The following is a 16,406-nucleotide window of genomic DNA, read 5'->3' on the forward strand; positions in this document are numbered from 1 at the left end:
TAGAAATGATACTGGTATTGCAAAGAAATTTTTTTTTTGTTTTTTCAAGAGCAAGCCTTGGGCTTGTTAGCATCATTAGTGCAGCCTCATGAAAGCAGAGAAGAATCTTAGAGATTGTAGCAGGCACCCATATACATCCCCCCACCCCCTAAAAAAAAATATCAGAGCAAAAACTCTTGACATTTTTTCATGTCTGGATAGAACCAAGTTAACAAGTTCTAGTGAAGTTAATCCCCACTGATTTGACTTTTGTTTTGGGGGTGGGAAGGGGGTATTATGAATTTTTGTGACTTAGAAACAATACTGGTATTGCAAAGAATTTTTTTTTTTCAAGAGCAAGCCTTGGGCTTGTTAGCATCATTAGTGCAGCCTCATGAAAGCAGAGAAGAATCTTAGAGATTGTAGCAGGCACCCATATACATCCCCCCACCCCCCCAAAAATATCAGAGCAAAAACTCTTGACATTTTTTCATGTCTGGATAGAACCAAGTTACCAAGTTCTAGTGAAGTTAATCCCCACTGATTTGACTTTTTTGTTGTTGTTGTTTTGGGGGTGGGGAGGAGGTATTATGAGTTTTTGTGACTTAGAAATGATACTGGTATTTCAAAGAATTTTTATTTTTTTTTGCAAGAGCAAGCCTTGGGCTTGTTAGCAACATTAATGCAGTTCCATGAAAGCAGAGAAGAATCTTAGAGATTGTAGCAGGCACCCATATACATCCCCCCCCCCAAAAAAAAGAAATAAAATACCAGAGCAAAAACTCTTGACATTTTTTCATGTCTGGATAGAAGAATAAAATCCCAGAGCTGACTGGAGTGCTGGGGTAGTAGCAAATATTTATGACTTCTATCAATTATGAATAGAACCATAGTAGCTTTTAAAAATATCCTTGTGAAAACTGAGGAGGGCTGTAAAGTGTCAAAACCATCATCAAGATGGCAAAACTAGAGGGTCTGATGCAAAAGAGGTGTGATAAAGAGGAAGGTAGTGAGGAAGAAAAAAATCATGGATTGAACCAAGAACCAAAACACATTGTGGATCTTGATGTGTTGCCTCAGGCTCTGTTGAAATGATATTTAAATAAAAGAGAGTGACTTTGGAGCTTGATTTTTTTTAAGAAATGTGGTAAATAAAAAAATAATTGGAGACAGAACTGTTCTGGGGAGGTTAAATAGCAATTTGGTTACAAATGGGAAGCAAGTCTATGAAAACCCTTAATGAAGTTATGCTCTAAGTTAAAGGAATTAGATCTAATGAGCTTTAAATAGTCAACAAAGTGCTAAATGTGTCATAGATTCCCACCTACACCAGCTGCAGGAACAGGATGGCCCAGTGAAAATTACCACCAGCTTCTCTAAGACCTAGAGATGTAATCCCAACAAAAGCTGATAGGAACTGTCTTTGGCCAACTGGTCTATTGGAGTTCAAGACAATGGTTGAAACAAGATTAAAAATTGATTTTTTTCTGCAAAAATGGATTTCTCATCAACTTTTCCAACAGTCAAAGTCACACACAGATCCTGCACCTCTGACAGAGATGACTGATACTTGATTTTATCACTTACTATCCTTGCCTTTCAGAAAAGCCCTTTCTGTATCATCACAGTCTGGGGTTCTTTTCATTGGGTTTCTTTTAAGTTGGTGGCTGAGTTTTTTTGGTTTGGTTTTCATTTTGATTTTACTTTGTTTTCTTCTCAAAGAAGAGAGGAAACATTTCTCTAAGTTGTGTGTGTTTCACAGTGTTTTCTACAAACTGCAAACAAAACTTTTAATATTTCTTGTTTCTTAATAACAAGTAGCATTAAAGACATTTTATTATAGGTTAGAGATAGTGTTACCACAAAAAAGGTAAAAAAAAGTTAATTATGAAACAAATGCAGCACTGGAATTCCATTTGGAAATTAAATTCTACAAGCTTTGCCATTGCTCATAAATCCATTAGGAGGGCAGAATTATAGGAGTCTTTGCAAAAGGACTAAGTTTTTCTCTACATTTATAGTGCTCTCTACCTCATGCTACTGCATTACTGGTAATGAGAACCAACATTTGAAGCACCCTTTATGAATCCAAGCTCCTAGAAGTTTCTTTAGCTGATGTGACCAAAGGTCATTCTCTGGCTGACACTACAGCACAGTGAAAGCTTCTTTGTGTAAAACTATCATCAATAGAAAGTTCTCTGAATAGGTTTTTGGAGTTTTTTTCTTTGGGGTTTTTTTTTTTGTGTGTGTATGTGTGTTGTGGGGTTTTTTCTTTCTTTCTAGCAGCAACTGTACACACCTCTGCTGAGTTGCTCCCACATTTACAGTGTCTTTCATTGAAAAGAGTTTTAACTCCCTACTTGTTTCTCTGCAGTGATTACAGAGATAGATGTCTTCTAAAGTTCCTGGTGTAAGTACAAAGTAAAAATATTGAAATATGTGAGCTTTTATGATGGCTCATTATTTCAGGAATAATAGACAAACTCTGTGCAGTAATCTACTCTAATGCAATATAGCTGTCACTGAGTTTTGCCTCATAATTCTTCATGAGCCCCTTTGGAAAGCTAAATCTCACAACTTCATTCAGTATTTTTTTAAAAAAAAAAAGTTTAAAAAGTCAAGCCCCTATTTTAAAATGCACAAGTAGCTGTTGCTACACTCTGTATATTTTGTTAGACAAAAATAATTCATTGTATTATGTAGCAAATCAAAGTTTCCTTTATTTGATGAAAATATTACAGACTGTAGCCTCACACAAAACTACCTGGTATGGGTAGAGTTTGCTGAAATATGGCACCATATGTGCATCAGTAAACATTATGTGTAGAGTAAATTAAACTGAGCCTTATAATTAGGCAGTAAGGAAATTACTGCAGACCTGAAAGAGTAAATCAGCAGTATTAAACCACTCTCAATTTCCTCTGAAGCACTTCAGAGCACCATATAAACCTCAATGTCACAGTGAAAAACATCTAGAAGTTGTGCATTTGGGGGGGAGACAGACACGTGCATTCTAATAAGATCAGTGCAAAAACCACAATTAAAAGCTAGTTAAATAAGAGTTCATTGCCTCCAACTTTTTAGATCAGATTTTTAGATATTTTTCTAAAACTCCTTTCCTAAAGTAAACACACCAGTTAGGCAGGAGGCAAAAAGTGGATGCAGTATTGAAGAGTATGCCAGGGGCCTTCATTTCTTTCAGTCCAGGCTGGTAAAATTCAGAGTATGCTGACTTCAGCTGCTTTAAGGAGGGACTACAAATTCAATGACAGCTGAAAGAGCAGAAGACTCAATATTAGGTGCAGCATCAGTATCTTTGCCCATTATCACAGCAGACTCTTGTCTCATACCCACGTAAAAGCTGCTGCTGAAACCCAACAAAGAAGTTCTGATGTGCAAGCAATGAATTGCACCCCCATTAAATACACACAAGAAACAAAGATGTAAAGCTGGCAAGGAAATAAATCTGTGTTAGCATTTGATAGACTGCTTTCTGAAAGCCAGCTTCTAGATTTCCATAATCAAGAGCACTGGAGTCCCTGCAGGCAAAACCAGAACCGATTAAGCAGCAAGGAAAAGGTGATAAGTTTCTAATGAGCAAGAGCTGATGCAGCAGGTGGCCTGAGGTTCAAAGACACTTACATTGACTTATGGCTGGCTGCCTTTAAAAAATGCCAACATTTTGTCAAGAAGCATTTTCAGGCAGCAGAATGAGGCAATATCACCTATCACACAGTGCTTTCCCTTGGGAACAACCAATACCTCATCTTTGGCAATATAACACAGCATTAACAAGACTCCTGTGGATCATCTATTAAAGTATGACCTTGCTTCAACTTTGCCTTCACAAAATAAATCCTTGGTAAATGTTCAAACAAGGCTAAATTTTCAACCTTCTTGGGTATTCTTCCACTACTTGGCACGTGTCTGAAGTTCTGCATCTTTAGAACGCTGTAGCAACTCTTCTACAAATTCTCAAGGTTATGTGAGCTAGGTAAGGTCCCTGACCCTCTCTCTTTATGTGTTTTTAGCCCTCCTTAAATTATACAGACCTTGAATTAAAAAAAAAAAAAAAAGACATTCAGTATTTATAACCTTAGCTGTACCTTCTTGCTTGCAACTAAGGGTGCATTAGATCCTACATTTAATGGCATCAGAGGCAAAGTTTGCTTCCCCAGCCCTCCAAGAAATGCACTTTCTTCTGCAGTGCTGACTGGATCTAGAGCTTGAAAGTAGAAGAATTATCTACCCGAGTCTACCTGCTAGCTTTTGGGTGTCTAAACTAGGAAGCAGTTTGCTTCTGACTCCCTACACATGAAGCAAAGTATGTCCTCAAATCCCCAAATCCCCAAACCACCTTTGAAGGTAACCTCTCCATGGGCTGGAGAGGAGACTGAGGGTAAACCAGCTTCCTTATATTATCACCCATTTTCCAGAGTTGACATCAGTTGGTCTGAATTCCCAGAGTTCTTTTTTTCTCTTCCCTCTGCTCCCTTATTATGAGGTTTTCATTTTTTGGGGATGTCATTTTCAGCTTCTCAAAGGAGCTCAAAGCCATTGGTTATCTATGAAGTTTCATTAGATTTAGGTTCACTGCTTTCTTCTGAAGATGTCAATTTGTCTGCACTCCCACTTTCCTTGGGCTTCTGTGTACCTCCTCCAGCTGGTACCACACAGAACTCCTAAGATGAGGCAGCTTCACCTGCAGAAGCAACTTGGTATTTCTGTGTTTCAGACTATTCCTCTGAAACTGGCCAGTAACTCCTGCTGGCTCCACAGAGCATTTTAGAAAGGAGAAAGGATAAATTAAAAAATGATGGCAGTAAATCATGATTCAAGGCAACAGGATGTAACTTCCAGGTGCCACTGGCCCCTTCCTACAGTATGTGCCAAGTCATTTGGTCATGAAACAGTAGCTTGGCTGCAAAATGATGGTAGAATTGCTTCATTTGGAGGGGGTTCTGTGTTTTCTTCAAAGCATTTACACACTGTAATGAAGCAAGCTTTGCATATCCTTGAAGAGAGAGAGAGATTTAAGTCCATGGACTGAAAACATCCTGTGTCTATCCACAATGTAATTTGAAATGTATGGCCTAGCTGCAATGAATCTGTTCCAAACACTTTTTTTTTTTTTTTTTTCCAGTTTTAGGTGTCCCTTTCATCTTATTTCATGAGCGAGTACTCACGTTTCTTTTATTCTGAAAGTCTGTAGAGTCTGTCTCAACTTTTGGCAGGTTTCAAAGTGATGAACAATTAATTTTACCACAAATAGCATTGAGAAACTGCAGTGATCCAACTGAATCTAAGTGGAAGTGACCGATGTAAAGAGCAAATGGAGAACCACTCCCTCTCAAGAGCTAGAAAAAAGCTGTATGACAAATAAACCTCAGAAGTTTACACAGCCTGTTCCCTAATTCAGACTGTTGTAACCCCTATGTAAAAAGTACACTGAACTGGGGGTACTTTCAGAGACCTATGAATTAGGTGCAAACTGAATCTGATCAAGTTTTTTTCCCCAAGATCTTAGTTTTACCAGATTTGGGTTAATAATTTACAGGAGGTATTTGTCTCATCAATATTTAACTTTCGGAAAAGTTTTTTTTCTAGACTATTTCTAACCAAAAAGGGACCAAAGGTTCAGGAGGATAATAACTGAAGGTGTTTTTAATCTTATTCTGTTTTTTCTATTTCACAGGTCCTTTTGATATATTTTATAATAAAGTTTTGGTGTGTAAACTGCAAGGGCCACCAGAACCCCACCTTTAAGTGCTTTTAACTTTTTTGCTTATTTTACCTCAAAAGAAATCCTGAAAATTTCAAAAATTTCAAAATGTCCTAGAACAATTAAAATTTTTCTTCATAATTCTGAAAAAAATGTTTTTCATTTTCAATACTTATTACTACATATATATTAATATTTTCAATGATAAGCTAAAATAAACTGCAAAGTTACAAAATGAAGATTTGAAACCACTGAAAAAATCCCAAAGTGACTTTTTGACACTGTCAGCATGTCCTAAATTTTATTTTCAAAAATTAAATTTCTGGATAGATGATGTTTTTCAATTTTAAAGAAAGGGAATATTTTCTGTTGAGTATTTCATAATGAGGATGTAACAAGTTTTAATAACAGTATAAACCTAATTCTGCAGGAGGTGGAAAAATAATCCTTGACAGCTAGATGAGAGTCTCATTTCCAGTATAAATGGAAAACCACTGGTAAAAACCCTTCCTATTGCTCTGCAATTCTTCCAGTTGGAGGCAAACAACACATCAGTCTGGCTTGAATGGACAAAAAATGAAAAATTATTTTACTTTAATCCAGGATGCTGCTGACAGCAGTACAGATACCTGCTTTGTAGGAGAAAACTGATGGATTTGGTTATTATTCCTTGTGGAGAAAAAGACTGCCTGACCCAGACTGAACAAACTCAGCTGATAGCTGGAAGGGGAGAGGAGGGAAGGGAAGGAGCTGCTGGCAGCAGGGCAGGAGGCAGAGGCACTGCCAGGTGGGACAGCAGTGGTGGTGACAGCAGAACAGCTGGTGCCTTGCTCAGGCAACTCCAAATGATCTATGGACCATGTTGGTCCTCACTGGGTATCCAGCTCATGTGTCAGCCAACCTCTTTGGTGTGTCCTTCCTGCCTGCCTTGCTTTCAATGTCACTGCAGAGCTGCAAAGCTTGACACAGGAGCAGTTGCAGTATAGAAACTATAGGGTTACTATTTATTTTTCTCCCTGTGGAGGTAAAAAACCAGACAAAATAAGTGGCATCAACAAGCACCTCACTGCTGGTCTAGGGAAAAATGATTTTTGTTCAGGTCTTTGGTGGGGTTTTTGAGGTTTTGCTTTGCTTTTTTTACAACAGATTTGCGTACCAGGGAGGAGAAAGACCCCAAATCCTGCCAATTGGCACAACTGGGTATCAGACACACAACTCTGTGCTTCTTCCAAATTGTGCCAAGTAGAGGAAGGAATGACAACAGTGAGCTATGGGCTGGTGAGACTCAGCTGCTTCCAAGAATTTGTTCAGTCTGACTTGGGTTGATGTTCTTACTGGCAGTTTATATTAAGACATACAATTAGATCTCCACAGTCGTTTTCCAATGCCCAGGAGAGTTTAAATGATGAGTGTAAAAGATGTAATTTCATCAGAATAGGAATTATTATTGATGTGACTGGAAATCCTGAGCTGGAATTTTAGCACTGTGTAGCCCAACCACAATCATTTCACATGTCTGCATGTTCTTTAAATAATCAAATAAAATCTCAGAGATAAAAAGCCAAGTAACCTGGGGAGAGTAAGAAAAATCAGTCTTAAATGGTTGACTACTGAAGCCTTGCAAGGGAGCCTGACTACCAAATAAAATATATATGCCTTCTTCATTCCCAAAACATATTCTATAGAATGTCCAGCTTTCTGGTGGTAACACTAAGTTTCCTAAATCTGCCAAGCAAGGCTGCTTTAAAAGGGATTCATCAAAACCAAAAAGCATGATGATATTCAAAGTTCATTGCCTCTTCCATGATTTAGCCCAAAATAGAAACATTGCAATAGTTTAACACTGCAATTTCAGCTGTGGTTCATTTCTTCTTAACCTTCAAATCCTTCTCCCCAGCCATTAAATCAAGCCCTCAGTGACATCCTCATCTTCTGAAATTTAGCTGGGGGGGGTGTTACAGACCGGTCTGGGTAGACACACATATGTATACTGTATATGTATACACACATATGTATAGATGTGATGACTCCAGCTTCCTCTGTGCTCATGCAAAAGCCTAGCACAATTATGATCTAATCTTGATTAGTTTACTAGCAACTAGCAAAATTTAATAAACATTATACCTACGTGATTAACGTTCATAAATACCAGAAACTGTATTAAAAGCTTCGTTTCCAAACATGAAAATATTTATATATGTGCTTCACTTTACCCACATGCAGGGTTCCAATGTTTCTGAGATTGAATTCAGCACCCAAGGGGCTGAATATACACGAGAAGCAGACAGTTTATTAAGAAAGGTGCCATTTTCATATCACGTTTAGGAGTAAATTTGGCTTTAGAGATGAGTAATTCAGGTTACTGCTGAGAGCCTCACACAGAACAGCAACTCATGTGCTAGTCTGCTACTTCCTTCAAGCAAGAAGAACAGAGGTGGGAGGAAACACATGCTACAAGCTTCACTGCAGAACCTAGGAACCCTTCAATTTGGAGGTCAGAACAGCAGAGATCTTCTGTGACAAGCCAGGCAAGAGATGTGGTGCTGGGCTTTATACAGGGGAGTCAATAAATCATATTGTCCCTTACTCCATTGCAAAATTTTTATTATTTGGAGAAAGGAGCTCTGAGAACATGATCCTCAAACGTGTTTGCTGAGATTTAAGGAAGAAATTCACTGAGCTGAGTTCTAGCAGTGCAGAGCACTGATTCAAAATGCCCATAGAGGCCACTCTTCCTGAAGCCATCATAATGCAAATAGCTCTCTGAAGATACATGAAGTCCTTACTTAGTCTTGCAGAAGTGTGGATTTTGCATCATTTTCACAAAGGTAACCTATGCCTGGGCAGGCAGTCTGCTTAAATTGTTATTATTTTTTCAGAAAATTCAGAATTGGGATCATCTCAAAAGGAGAAAAAAAGAGGTAAAAAAAGACAATCCCATCTGCCTTAACTTAAAAAGTGTGAAAGGAAACCTATGAAAGGTTTCTCCCCTTTGTTTGCCACTCTCCCTTCTATTCTCTTCTATCTCAAGCTTTTTTAAAGAAATCTTTCAGCCTTATTACCAAATACAATGATAAACGTAATGTAAGAAAGTCAGCCTTTATGGTTTAACCCATTCTTTGTAGTACCACAGAATAGTTTGGGTTGGAACCCTTAAATTTATCTATTCCAACCTCCCTGCAGTGGGCAGGGACATCTTCAACTAAATCAGGTTGCTCAGAGCCCTGTCCAACCTGACCTGGAATGTTTCCAGAGATGGGGCATCTACCACCTCTCTGGGCAACCTGTTATTTATTACCTTCCTTTGTATCTTGTAGGCTCTTTATTTAATACAGCACTTTGAAATACTCAGCTCATACAAGCGTTTTCATATTCTGCTCCTCATTCCTGTTACTTCAATGAGAATATTCAAATAAATACAAATAAGCACATATGCCAGTGTTTTTATGACTGGGGTTGCTGGGCTGCAAAGGCAGTGAAGGTCTGGCCAATCTGCCTACACTCCCACATATTAAGACCATTGAACGTTGCAACTGGAACACGTTTCAGTCTCCCTTTTTTCAATTTTTTGGCTCAGGAATGACTAGTCCTTTGCTTAATGTCAAGTGTAATGTAGTGCCATAAGGACAGATATTCTTAATACCTCTACAAGTGGTAAAAATGGTCTGAAGCTGAAAAGCAATGAGACCCTTGGTGATTCAAGCAGCAGTATAAAAAGCACAGGGTACCTGTCTTCGAAGGTCTCGTGTTTTCTTGGTCATCTTGTCAATAGCAATGTTGAGTGGGTCCCCCTTCTCCTTCCTTCCAGTCTGTTAAAAATGAAATTTGGGAGTTAGAGATGAGCACTCCAGGAAAATAGAGACTTTCAAATAAAACAGTACAGATTTATCAAAGGAAAACTACGCATCCCTTTTGGTAGATTCCATCAAGTTGTTATTTCCAATGTGATGCTTTTAATATGTTTACATGCGGGGGGTATAGCAAATTATTTTAAAACAATGCTAAAATGGAAGAAGAAAGATTAAGAAGAAAGATTAAGGTGACTCACGAGAGACCTCAGAACTTTTCCAGCGATAAATTATGTGCATATATTACAGCCTATGCTCCCAAAATCTGGCAAGACCTTTCACTATAAAATGAATATTAAGAGTTTCTAATCTCCATCCTGCCAGGCACTGGGAATGTTAAACGTGATAATAAGCAGCAACACAGCTTGAGGACAGAAAAATGGTCCCTGTGCCTGTAAGAGGAATCATATTGGTAGACATTAGGTGCAGCATAAAGAAGACTTCCATTTAAAACACTTTCCTGCAGGAAGTCTCAAAGCAAGAATCCTCACGAAGATTAAAAAGGAAGGGGAAAATCTTTTTATGGCTCATAAAGAATGAATAAAAAAATGTTGGTTTTTTTTTTTTTTAGGTTCAATGGCACAAAAAGCATTAAGTGACTGTCAGCTGTATTACCTTTCTCTTAAGAGAAAACTGCTTCTCTAAAGATTTGTCACATCTCTTACCACATTGAACTCTGTTTGATAGCTTTTCATCAAGAATCAAAATGGTCTTCCATTTTTTTCTGGCAGTACTCTTTCCTTCCCAGTGCTGTTTTCAAATACTCCTATTTAGAACTGCTCCTTGCATATGATTAAGAGTGATTTTCTATTTCCAGCTGAGCCTAATAGCACACATTTCTGGGAACTATTGAAAAGTCACTTTTGAGGTGGGATGGAGATTAAACATACCCCTTCAATAATGATCTCAAAAATGAACAGAACTGTTTTCAGCTCTACATGGCCATGCTGGCAAGTGGCCTGTGTTCAATCTTCTGCTTTCAGCATTCATTTGAGGGAATGTCTGCTTTCTATTATTGTCTGTAATTGTAATTATGATATGAAGGCAATGCATTTCTGATCATTTAGATATCTGCAAAACCCATCCTCTTTTTTTTAATATAGACATTCAAACATGAAAATGTCAAGTACCCCCAGAATTTAACATAAAACATGAATTTACCCCCTTAGGTTTTTTAAAAGAATCCTTTATAAAGTCTGGAGTTAATCATACAAACTGACATCAGAAAACACAGAGAGAGAAAGCATTTGCTGTGATACAAGAGGAAGCATCTGTGTAACCCGATGATATTTTTATTTCACTTTTCTTGTTCATCCTTTCCCTGAATTATTCTGCTCCCAAGCTAAAGAACCACAGCTCTTTGGCATAAGCAATGTCAACACACACTTTTAGTTTTAGATGTCCTAAGTTTAGACCTTGGTATTTTGTCCAAGACAGCACCTGTCATATGTGCTATATGATAACCTAGAGATTTTCAAGCTAAAATTTCACATTCAAGTATAGGAAGCCTCTCCTAACTGTTTAGATGATACAACAGGGACTGCCAGATGAGCTGCTCTCAGCCAGGTTCCTGGTTTCTTAGACTACAAAGCTGTACTCTAAGAAAATTTTCCATTACTCCAGCTGTGTGCTGCCCAGCAGCTAAAAAAACAGTATCCTTGGTGACATTAGTGTTCTGGGATGCTTTATTTTTCCAGTCAAATAATTCAATTTTTATATTTTTAGAAGTCTTCTCTTCCTTCTCATTGTTTAAGATTTAACCTGCTGACCTAGAAAGATATGTAACCACACCAAATATTTTAACCCATTTTTTGGGTTAATGAAGCACATTTTTTTTTATTTTCCATAAAATTGAGGATTCTTCTGTTAATCTCTGTAAACTTGGTAAATATTAAAACAATATGAGTAACCAAATAGCAAACACTGTGACACTTAAAGGCTAGAATGGTAGTTTACAGCTCTCAAACAACTAGTTAACTGTTCTTCACTGATCTCTCATGGGCCAGGTGCATTTTGTGATCATGGAAGATCAAGTGTTTAATGTTTGGCACCCATTTAGGGGAGCATAAAATTGTCCTGAATTGGGACCTGTTCCAGGGCAGCAAGCCACTAAATACAATGCATAAACTGCACTGTTTAGGAGCACAGGGTCCTGACATTCTTTAAATGAATAAAAAAACCAACAAAACAACAACCCAGAAGTTTTGAGATTCACTTAAAAGTTGGTAATTTAGGTTTCTAACTCAGGTTATTACTCATAGAAGGAAAACATCACTGAGGCCCATGCTAGCCTACACCTAGCATCTCTCCTAAGCCTCTCCCCAAATGTACCCTGCAACTTTTTTAGCCTAGTTTTATATTACATAAACAGTGGCCCCTAAGGTACATAATATTGTGAAACACAAGACAACTGGAAACCCTTCTGTGACCCTTAGGCCACACAACACAAACTGGCAGTATCCATCTGGCCAGCCCCTTCTCCCTCTAAAAGAGAGAAAATCCTCATCTATATTACTGAGAAAGTCCTGGCTTTGTGCAATTGCCCAAATTGTGCCCACACACTGCCTGGGATGCTAAATGGGCTGACCCAATCTGTGCTGAAAACCAAGGTACCAACCCAAGTGGATAGAGCTCCAGTTGAGCCCTTTGAATGGCAATATTTGGTTAACACATATGGATATGGATGAGCTCATGGAGGCACTTCCCATGCTCTGCACAATTTTTACTTATTTGGGAATTTTAAGTGTTGTTCACCTGATAGCTACTGCCTTTCAATCTGGATACAAGACCCCTTCTTCACCATATAATTTCAAAGAAGGAGGAATTTGTTTAGTAAAACACATTATTGAAAAAACAAACAGCAAGGCATGTGATGTTGCATAGCTTCAGGCAGGTCTGTCAAACACCATCTGCTCTGTGCTGAAAATATAAGTTTATTAAAGTTTATTTATTTAAGTCCTTAAATACTCTTATATTAACGTTGCTCAGTGATAATGTTTGGCCTTTATTCCTAGAAGGGATAAAAAGGAATTTAGTGGTTTCCTGTCTTGCTGAAAAAAAAAAAAAAAAAAGCAACCCATAAAGCTTGATATTGAGTCTTACAGCATTTCTCTGTTAAATCTTTTCCTGCAAAGGGAAGAAAGGTACTTTGGAGATGGCATAAAAAGGAGGTAAAAATTGCTACTGGCATTGGGTTACAAAGAGAAGGAGGAGAAATGCAGAATTCCCTGAATGCTGAAATAGTGGTACTCAGAGAGTAACATCTATTCGTGGTGTAATAAGGAGAACTTTGCTACAGGAAAAGAGATTAATCAGGTCTCTGATGTCTAGTGACCATTAACAGCATTTGCATACTGGTTTTACCCATGATATTTCCAGATGATTTCCTCATTTGGTGTTCCACCCATTCCTAATTTCCTTAGAGCTTTTCCCTGCCTCTTTGATTTATTCTGGGTCTATCAGAAGGAGATAATTTCCATGGGCTCTCAACCAGGGGCTGTGCTGTCTGCAGAGTTCCCCAGGTCAGGACAGGCTCTGCTATTGCACTGCTACCCCAAGGCTGCAATCTCCCTCCCAGATCATCCAACAGAAGTTCCAGCTCCCTTCCTATACTTTGTAAGCATTTTTAAGCCTGATTTACCACCTGGCATGAGAAGTTGAGCAGTTCTCCAACACATTCATGTCCAGTTAGTGGAAGAAGATGAGGAGGTACTGTTCCAGAAAATGCCTACAGACGGAACCACTGTCAACAATGTTACCTGACAATTATGATAATGATAAAAAAAAGCCTGAATACCCCACACAAACCAACCCCCAAACCCTACAAAACCAACAAAATAACAAACAAAAGCAATCATTGCCATCCTTACATTAAGCAAAGCCTAAAAAGCTTTTTTTAGGTACTTATAAGGTAATTATAATTATAAGGTAAGCACTTAGTTAGGGAACTTCAGCTTCATTTAAGAAGAGAAATAAAACAATAACAAAAAGCACTTAAGGATGGTAAGAGATTTCAGCACCTGCTAGAATGATCTCTGCTTTTTGAAAAAAGACCTTTTTCTCTCCATCTTTTTCTTCTTTTCATGAGCTGTTGACACTTTATACTGCTGGAGTCAAAAAACTTTCCCAAAATATTTTTTATAACTATTATATTTATATCCCATGAATTGCTCATTAAGAATTCTTTTGATCAGCACAAGGACACTCTTTTCTAACCTTGGAGAATATCACAGAATGAAGACATGGGCAGTCAGGCCAAGCAGCTTAAAGAAATAGCACATTTTTGGATGGGACACAGCATTGGAAGCAGATGATCCAAACAGGAACAGTGCTGGATCAGAACCACAGAATGTTCACAAGAATTGTGCTGTTAGTGTTGAATAATTCCAGACACCAACAATATGGGAATCACAGGCCTTACATTTCAGCATATGAAACAGATAAAATTGCTACTACCAAAATTATTATTATTATAAAGAGAGCTTAGATATTAGGGTAATGAATATCCTTGAATTCAAACGTTAGAATTACTCACATTACTGTGAGATGCAAACCCACTATTTTGAGCATATTATATTAAAAAAAATAAAAATCAGTGACATGCACATGGCTGACAATAGTGACCTATTAAAGGAGGGGAGAAGAGGGATAAGCAATACAGAAAAAGTGCAGCAAAGGCAGATCTGCAACATAATGTCACAGTCAGAATCTATATGTATGATAATTGGATGACAGATGTTGGGAGGTTTCGTCCTTTTTCTTTAAATTGCATAACTTAGAAGTTCAGTGTTTCAATATACCAATACTACTAACTAAAAATAATAACAACTTAAAGCTATATAAAAATTTTTTGGAAACATTGTTCACACATTCCTCTCTCTTCTCTGCTGCTTTAGATTTAAGCCAAAATACCTGGGAAAACTCAAGTCTCCTAACATCTTACATGTGCCTGTCCAAGACATCCTCATTGCCTTTAACTGAGTAATTTAGTCTTCAGGAGACAGGTGGAAAGATTATCTATTGATCCAAAAGCTACCAAACCTTGATATACTTTTATATTTTCATCAACCCCTAGGTAGAGGGTTCCATTATTTACAGTTTATTTAGAACTTCAATAACACAATGTTTTATTAAGGTGTAAACTGCTCCTCAAAAATATATCTGTCCTTATATTTTATTTTAAATATTGAACAAGATCACTCTTTAAAAACTCTGCTCCTGTTCAATAGCCCTTTTAAAAGTGATTAAAGGAAGCTTAGTACTAAGAAGAAAAACATTTGGAACAACAGACATAAGCTGCATCAGTGCTTTTAAGCAGAAAGCTGGGTTTAAACACAGCAATACATAGCCTCTTACTGGCAGGTTATGAAGACTAATTTTGGGTCAGGAAAAGGCTAACCTATACATCCTAGAAGAAGTGAGTAGTCTAAATTGCACTGGAAGTCAAAGATTTGAGCTGGTAGCTAGGGAGATGGGCCAGGAAAATGTACTTTAGAACATCCATGTGGTGCCTCTACAGATGAGCTGAAGAAGACATCTTTGAAGAAATGATTTATTTTTTTTTTAAATGGAACAGTGAGTAGTCTCTTAGGAGCACGGTGGGAATGTGAATTAGTGTTCTACTCAGCTCTGATTTCATTCATGCCTTATGCTTATTCCTATAAATGATTTTTTGGGTTTTAGCATTTATTTTAAATAATTAGATGGGAGGTTCTTCAATCACCTTTTTTCCATCTTCAGTTTTCCTAGAGTATACTCTCGTATGGAATGAAAATTTGTACGTTCCCCTTTTCTCTTAGTCATTCCTTTTTTCTTGAAGTAAAAAAAGAAAAAAAAAAAAGAGAGAAAGAGGAATAGGAAAGGTTGTCTAGAGATCCTTTTTTCTGCTGTTGCAAAGGAGAAAGCTTCAGTTTCATAAGGAAAAGACAAGACAAAGACCCTATTGTGTATATTGTTTGGTCACTTTGATATAAACCACTGAATTACAGGCTTTCTTCATGGCACTTCCACAATACCACTCAGTTCTGGAATGCTATTCACTAAATAACCTGCTCATAAACATATGTTACAGACAAGAAGTTCTCCTCAACAAAATAATTGCTTTCAGCAGTTTTTAATTACCTTACAAAATTGTGACCAGACCACAGTGAGTGTAATTGCTTCCAGTGTAGCATAAATAATCACAACTAAGCAGAAAACAGGGTAAGCCACATCCTTGCAATCCCAGGTAGTGAATAAAGTCAATAAAATACAAATGAACCATGGGCTGGACACAATTTCAATACCTGAGGTGTGAAAATCTTGGTTTTGGCCTGGATCCAATCAAGATTTATCTACATCCGTACATAATTAAAACTAAGTATGTAATGAAATAAGGTATGAAAGCTGCATGGGTGAATGGCTGGAGATTCTTTCTCTATTTTATTTATGTTTTTAGGCAGTCCACATCATCACAGTATCTGAATGCCTTCAAGTGGTAAACTGGTAAATTAAGTGGTGTGTTCAGTATCAACCAAGTGTGATTTCTTCTTTTATCTTCTTCTAAGAAGGAAAACTTGTGTGTAAGGAAGTATTTTACTTTGGTTGGTTTATGGTTGTTGCTCTTCTTGTTTTGCAAAACTTGATATTCTAACTACTAATAGATTTTTGGAAGTAACCAAGGATTTTCAGAAACAACCAAAGAGAGCTGCTGGTCACAGAAACATAGCAACACTGTGAGAAAAAAGAATAATAAAGAAATTAAATTAAAAAAAACCAGACAGGTTTTCTGCTTACACCCACACCAAACCTATCCATGGGCAATGTGATCTATGTCACTGCAAATGGAGGTGATGCAAGTGTTAGCATCTAAGTGTACT

General features: G+C 37.5%; 1 protein-coding gene across 1 annotated transcript in view; it reads right to left on the reverse strand.

Annotated features, from left to right (window-relative positions):
* The window catches only part of CTNNA2 (catenin alpha 2), a 381,969-nt gene that overhangs the window by 101,056 nt on the left and 264,507 nt on the right, over nucleotides 1-16,406 (reverse strand). Inside the window, 1 exon segment of the mRNA XM_030450894.1 lies at nucleotides 9,430-9,510. Within this exon segment, the coding sequence (XP_030306754.1) occupies nucleotides 9,430-9,510 (81 nt within the window).

The sequence above is a fragment of the Calypte anna genome, chromosome 4B, assembly GCF_003957555.1.
Source record: "Calypte anna isolate BGI_N300 chromosome 4B, bCalAnn1_v1.p, whole genome shotgun sequence".
Lineage (NCBI taxonomy): Eukaryota > Metazoa > Chordata > Aves > Apodiformes > Trochilidae > Calypte > Calypte anna.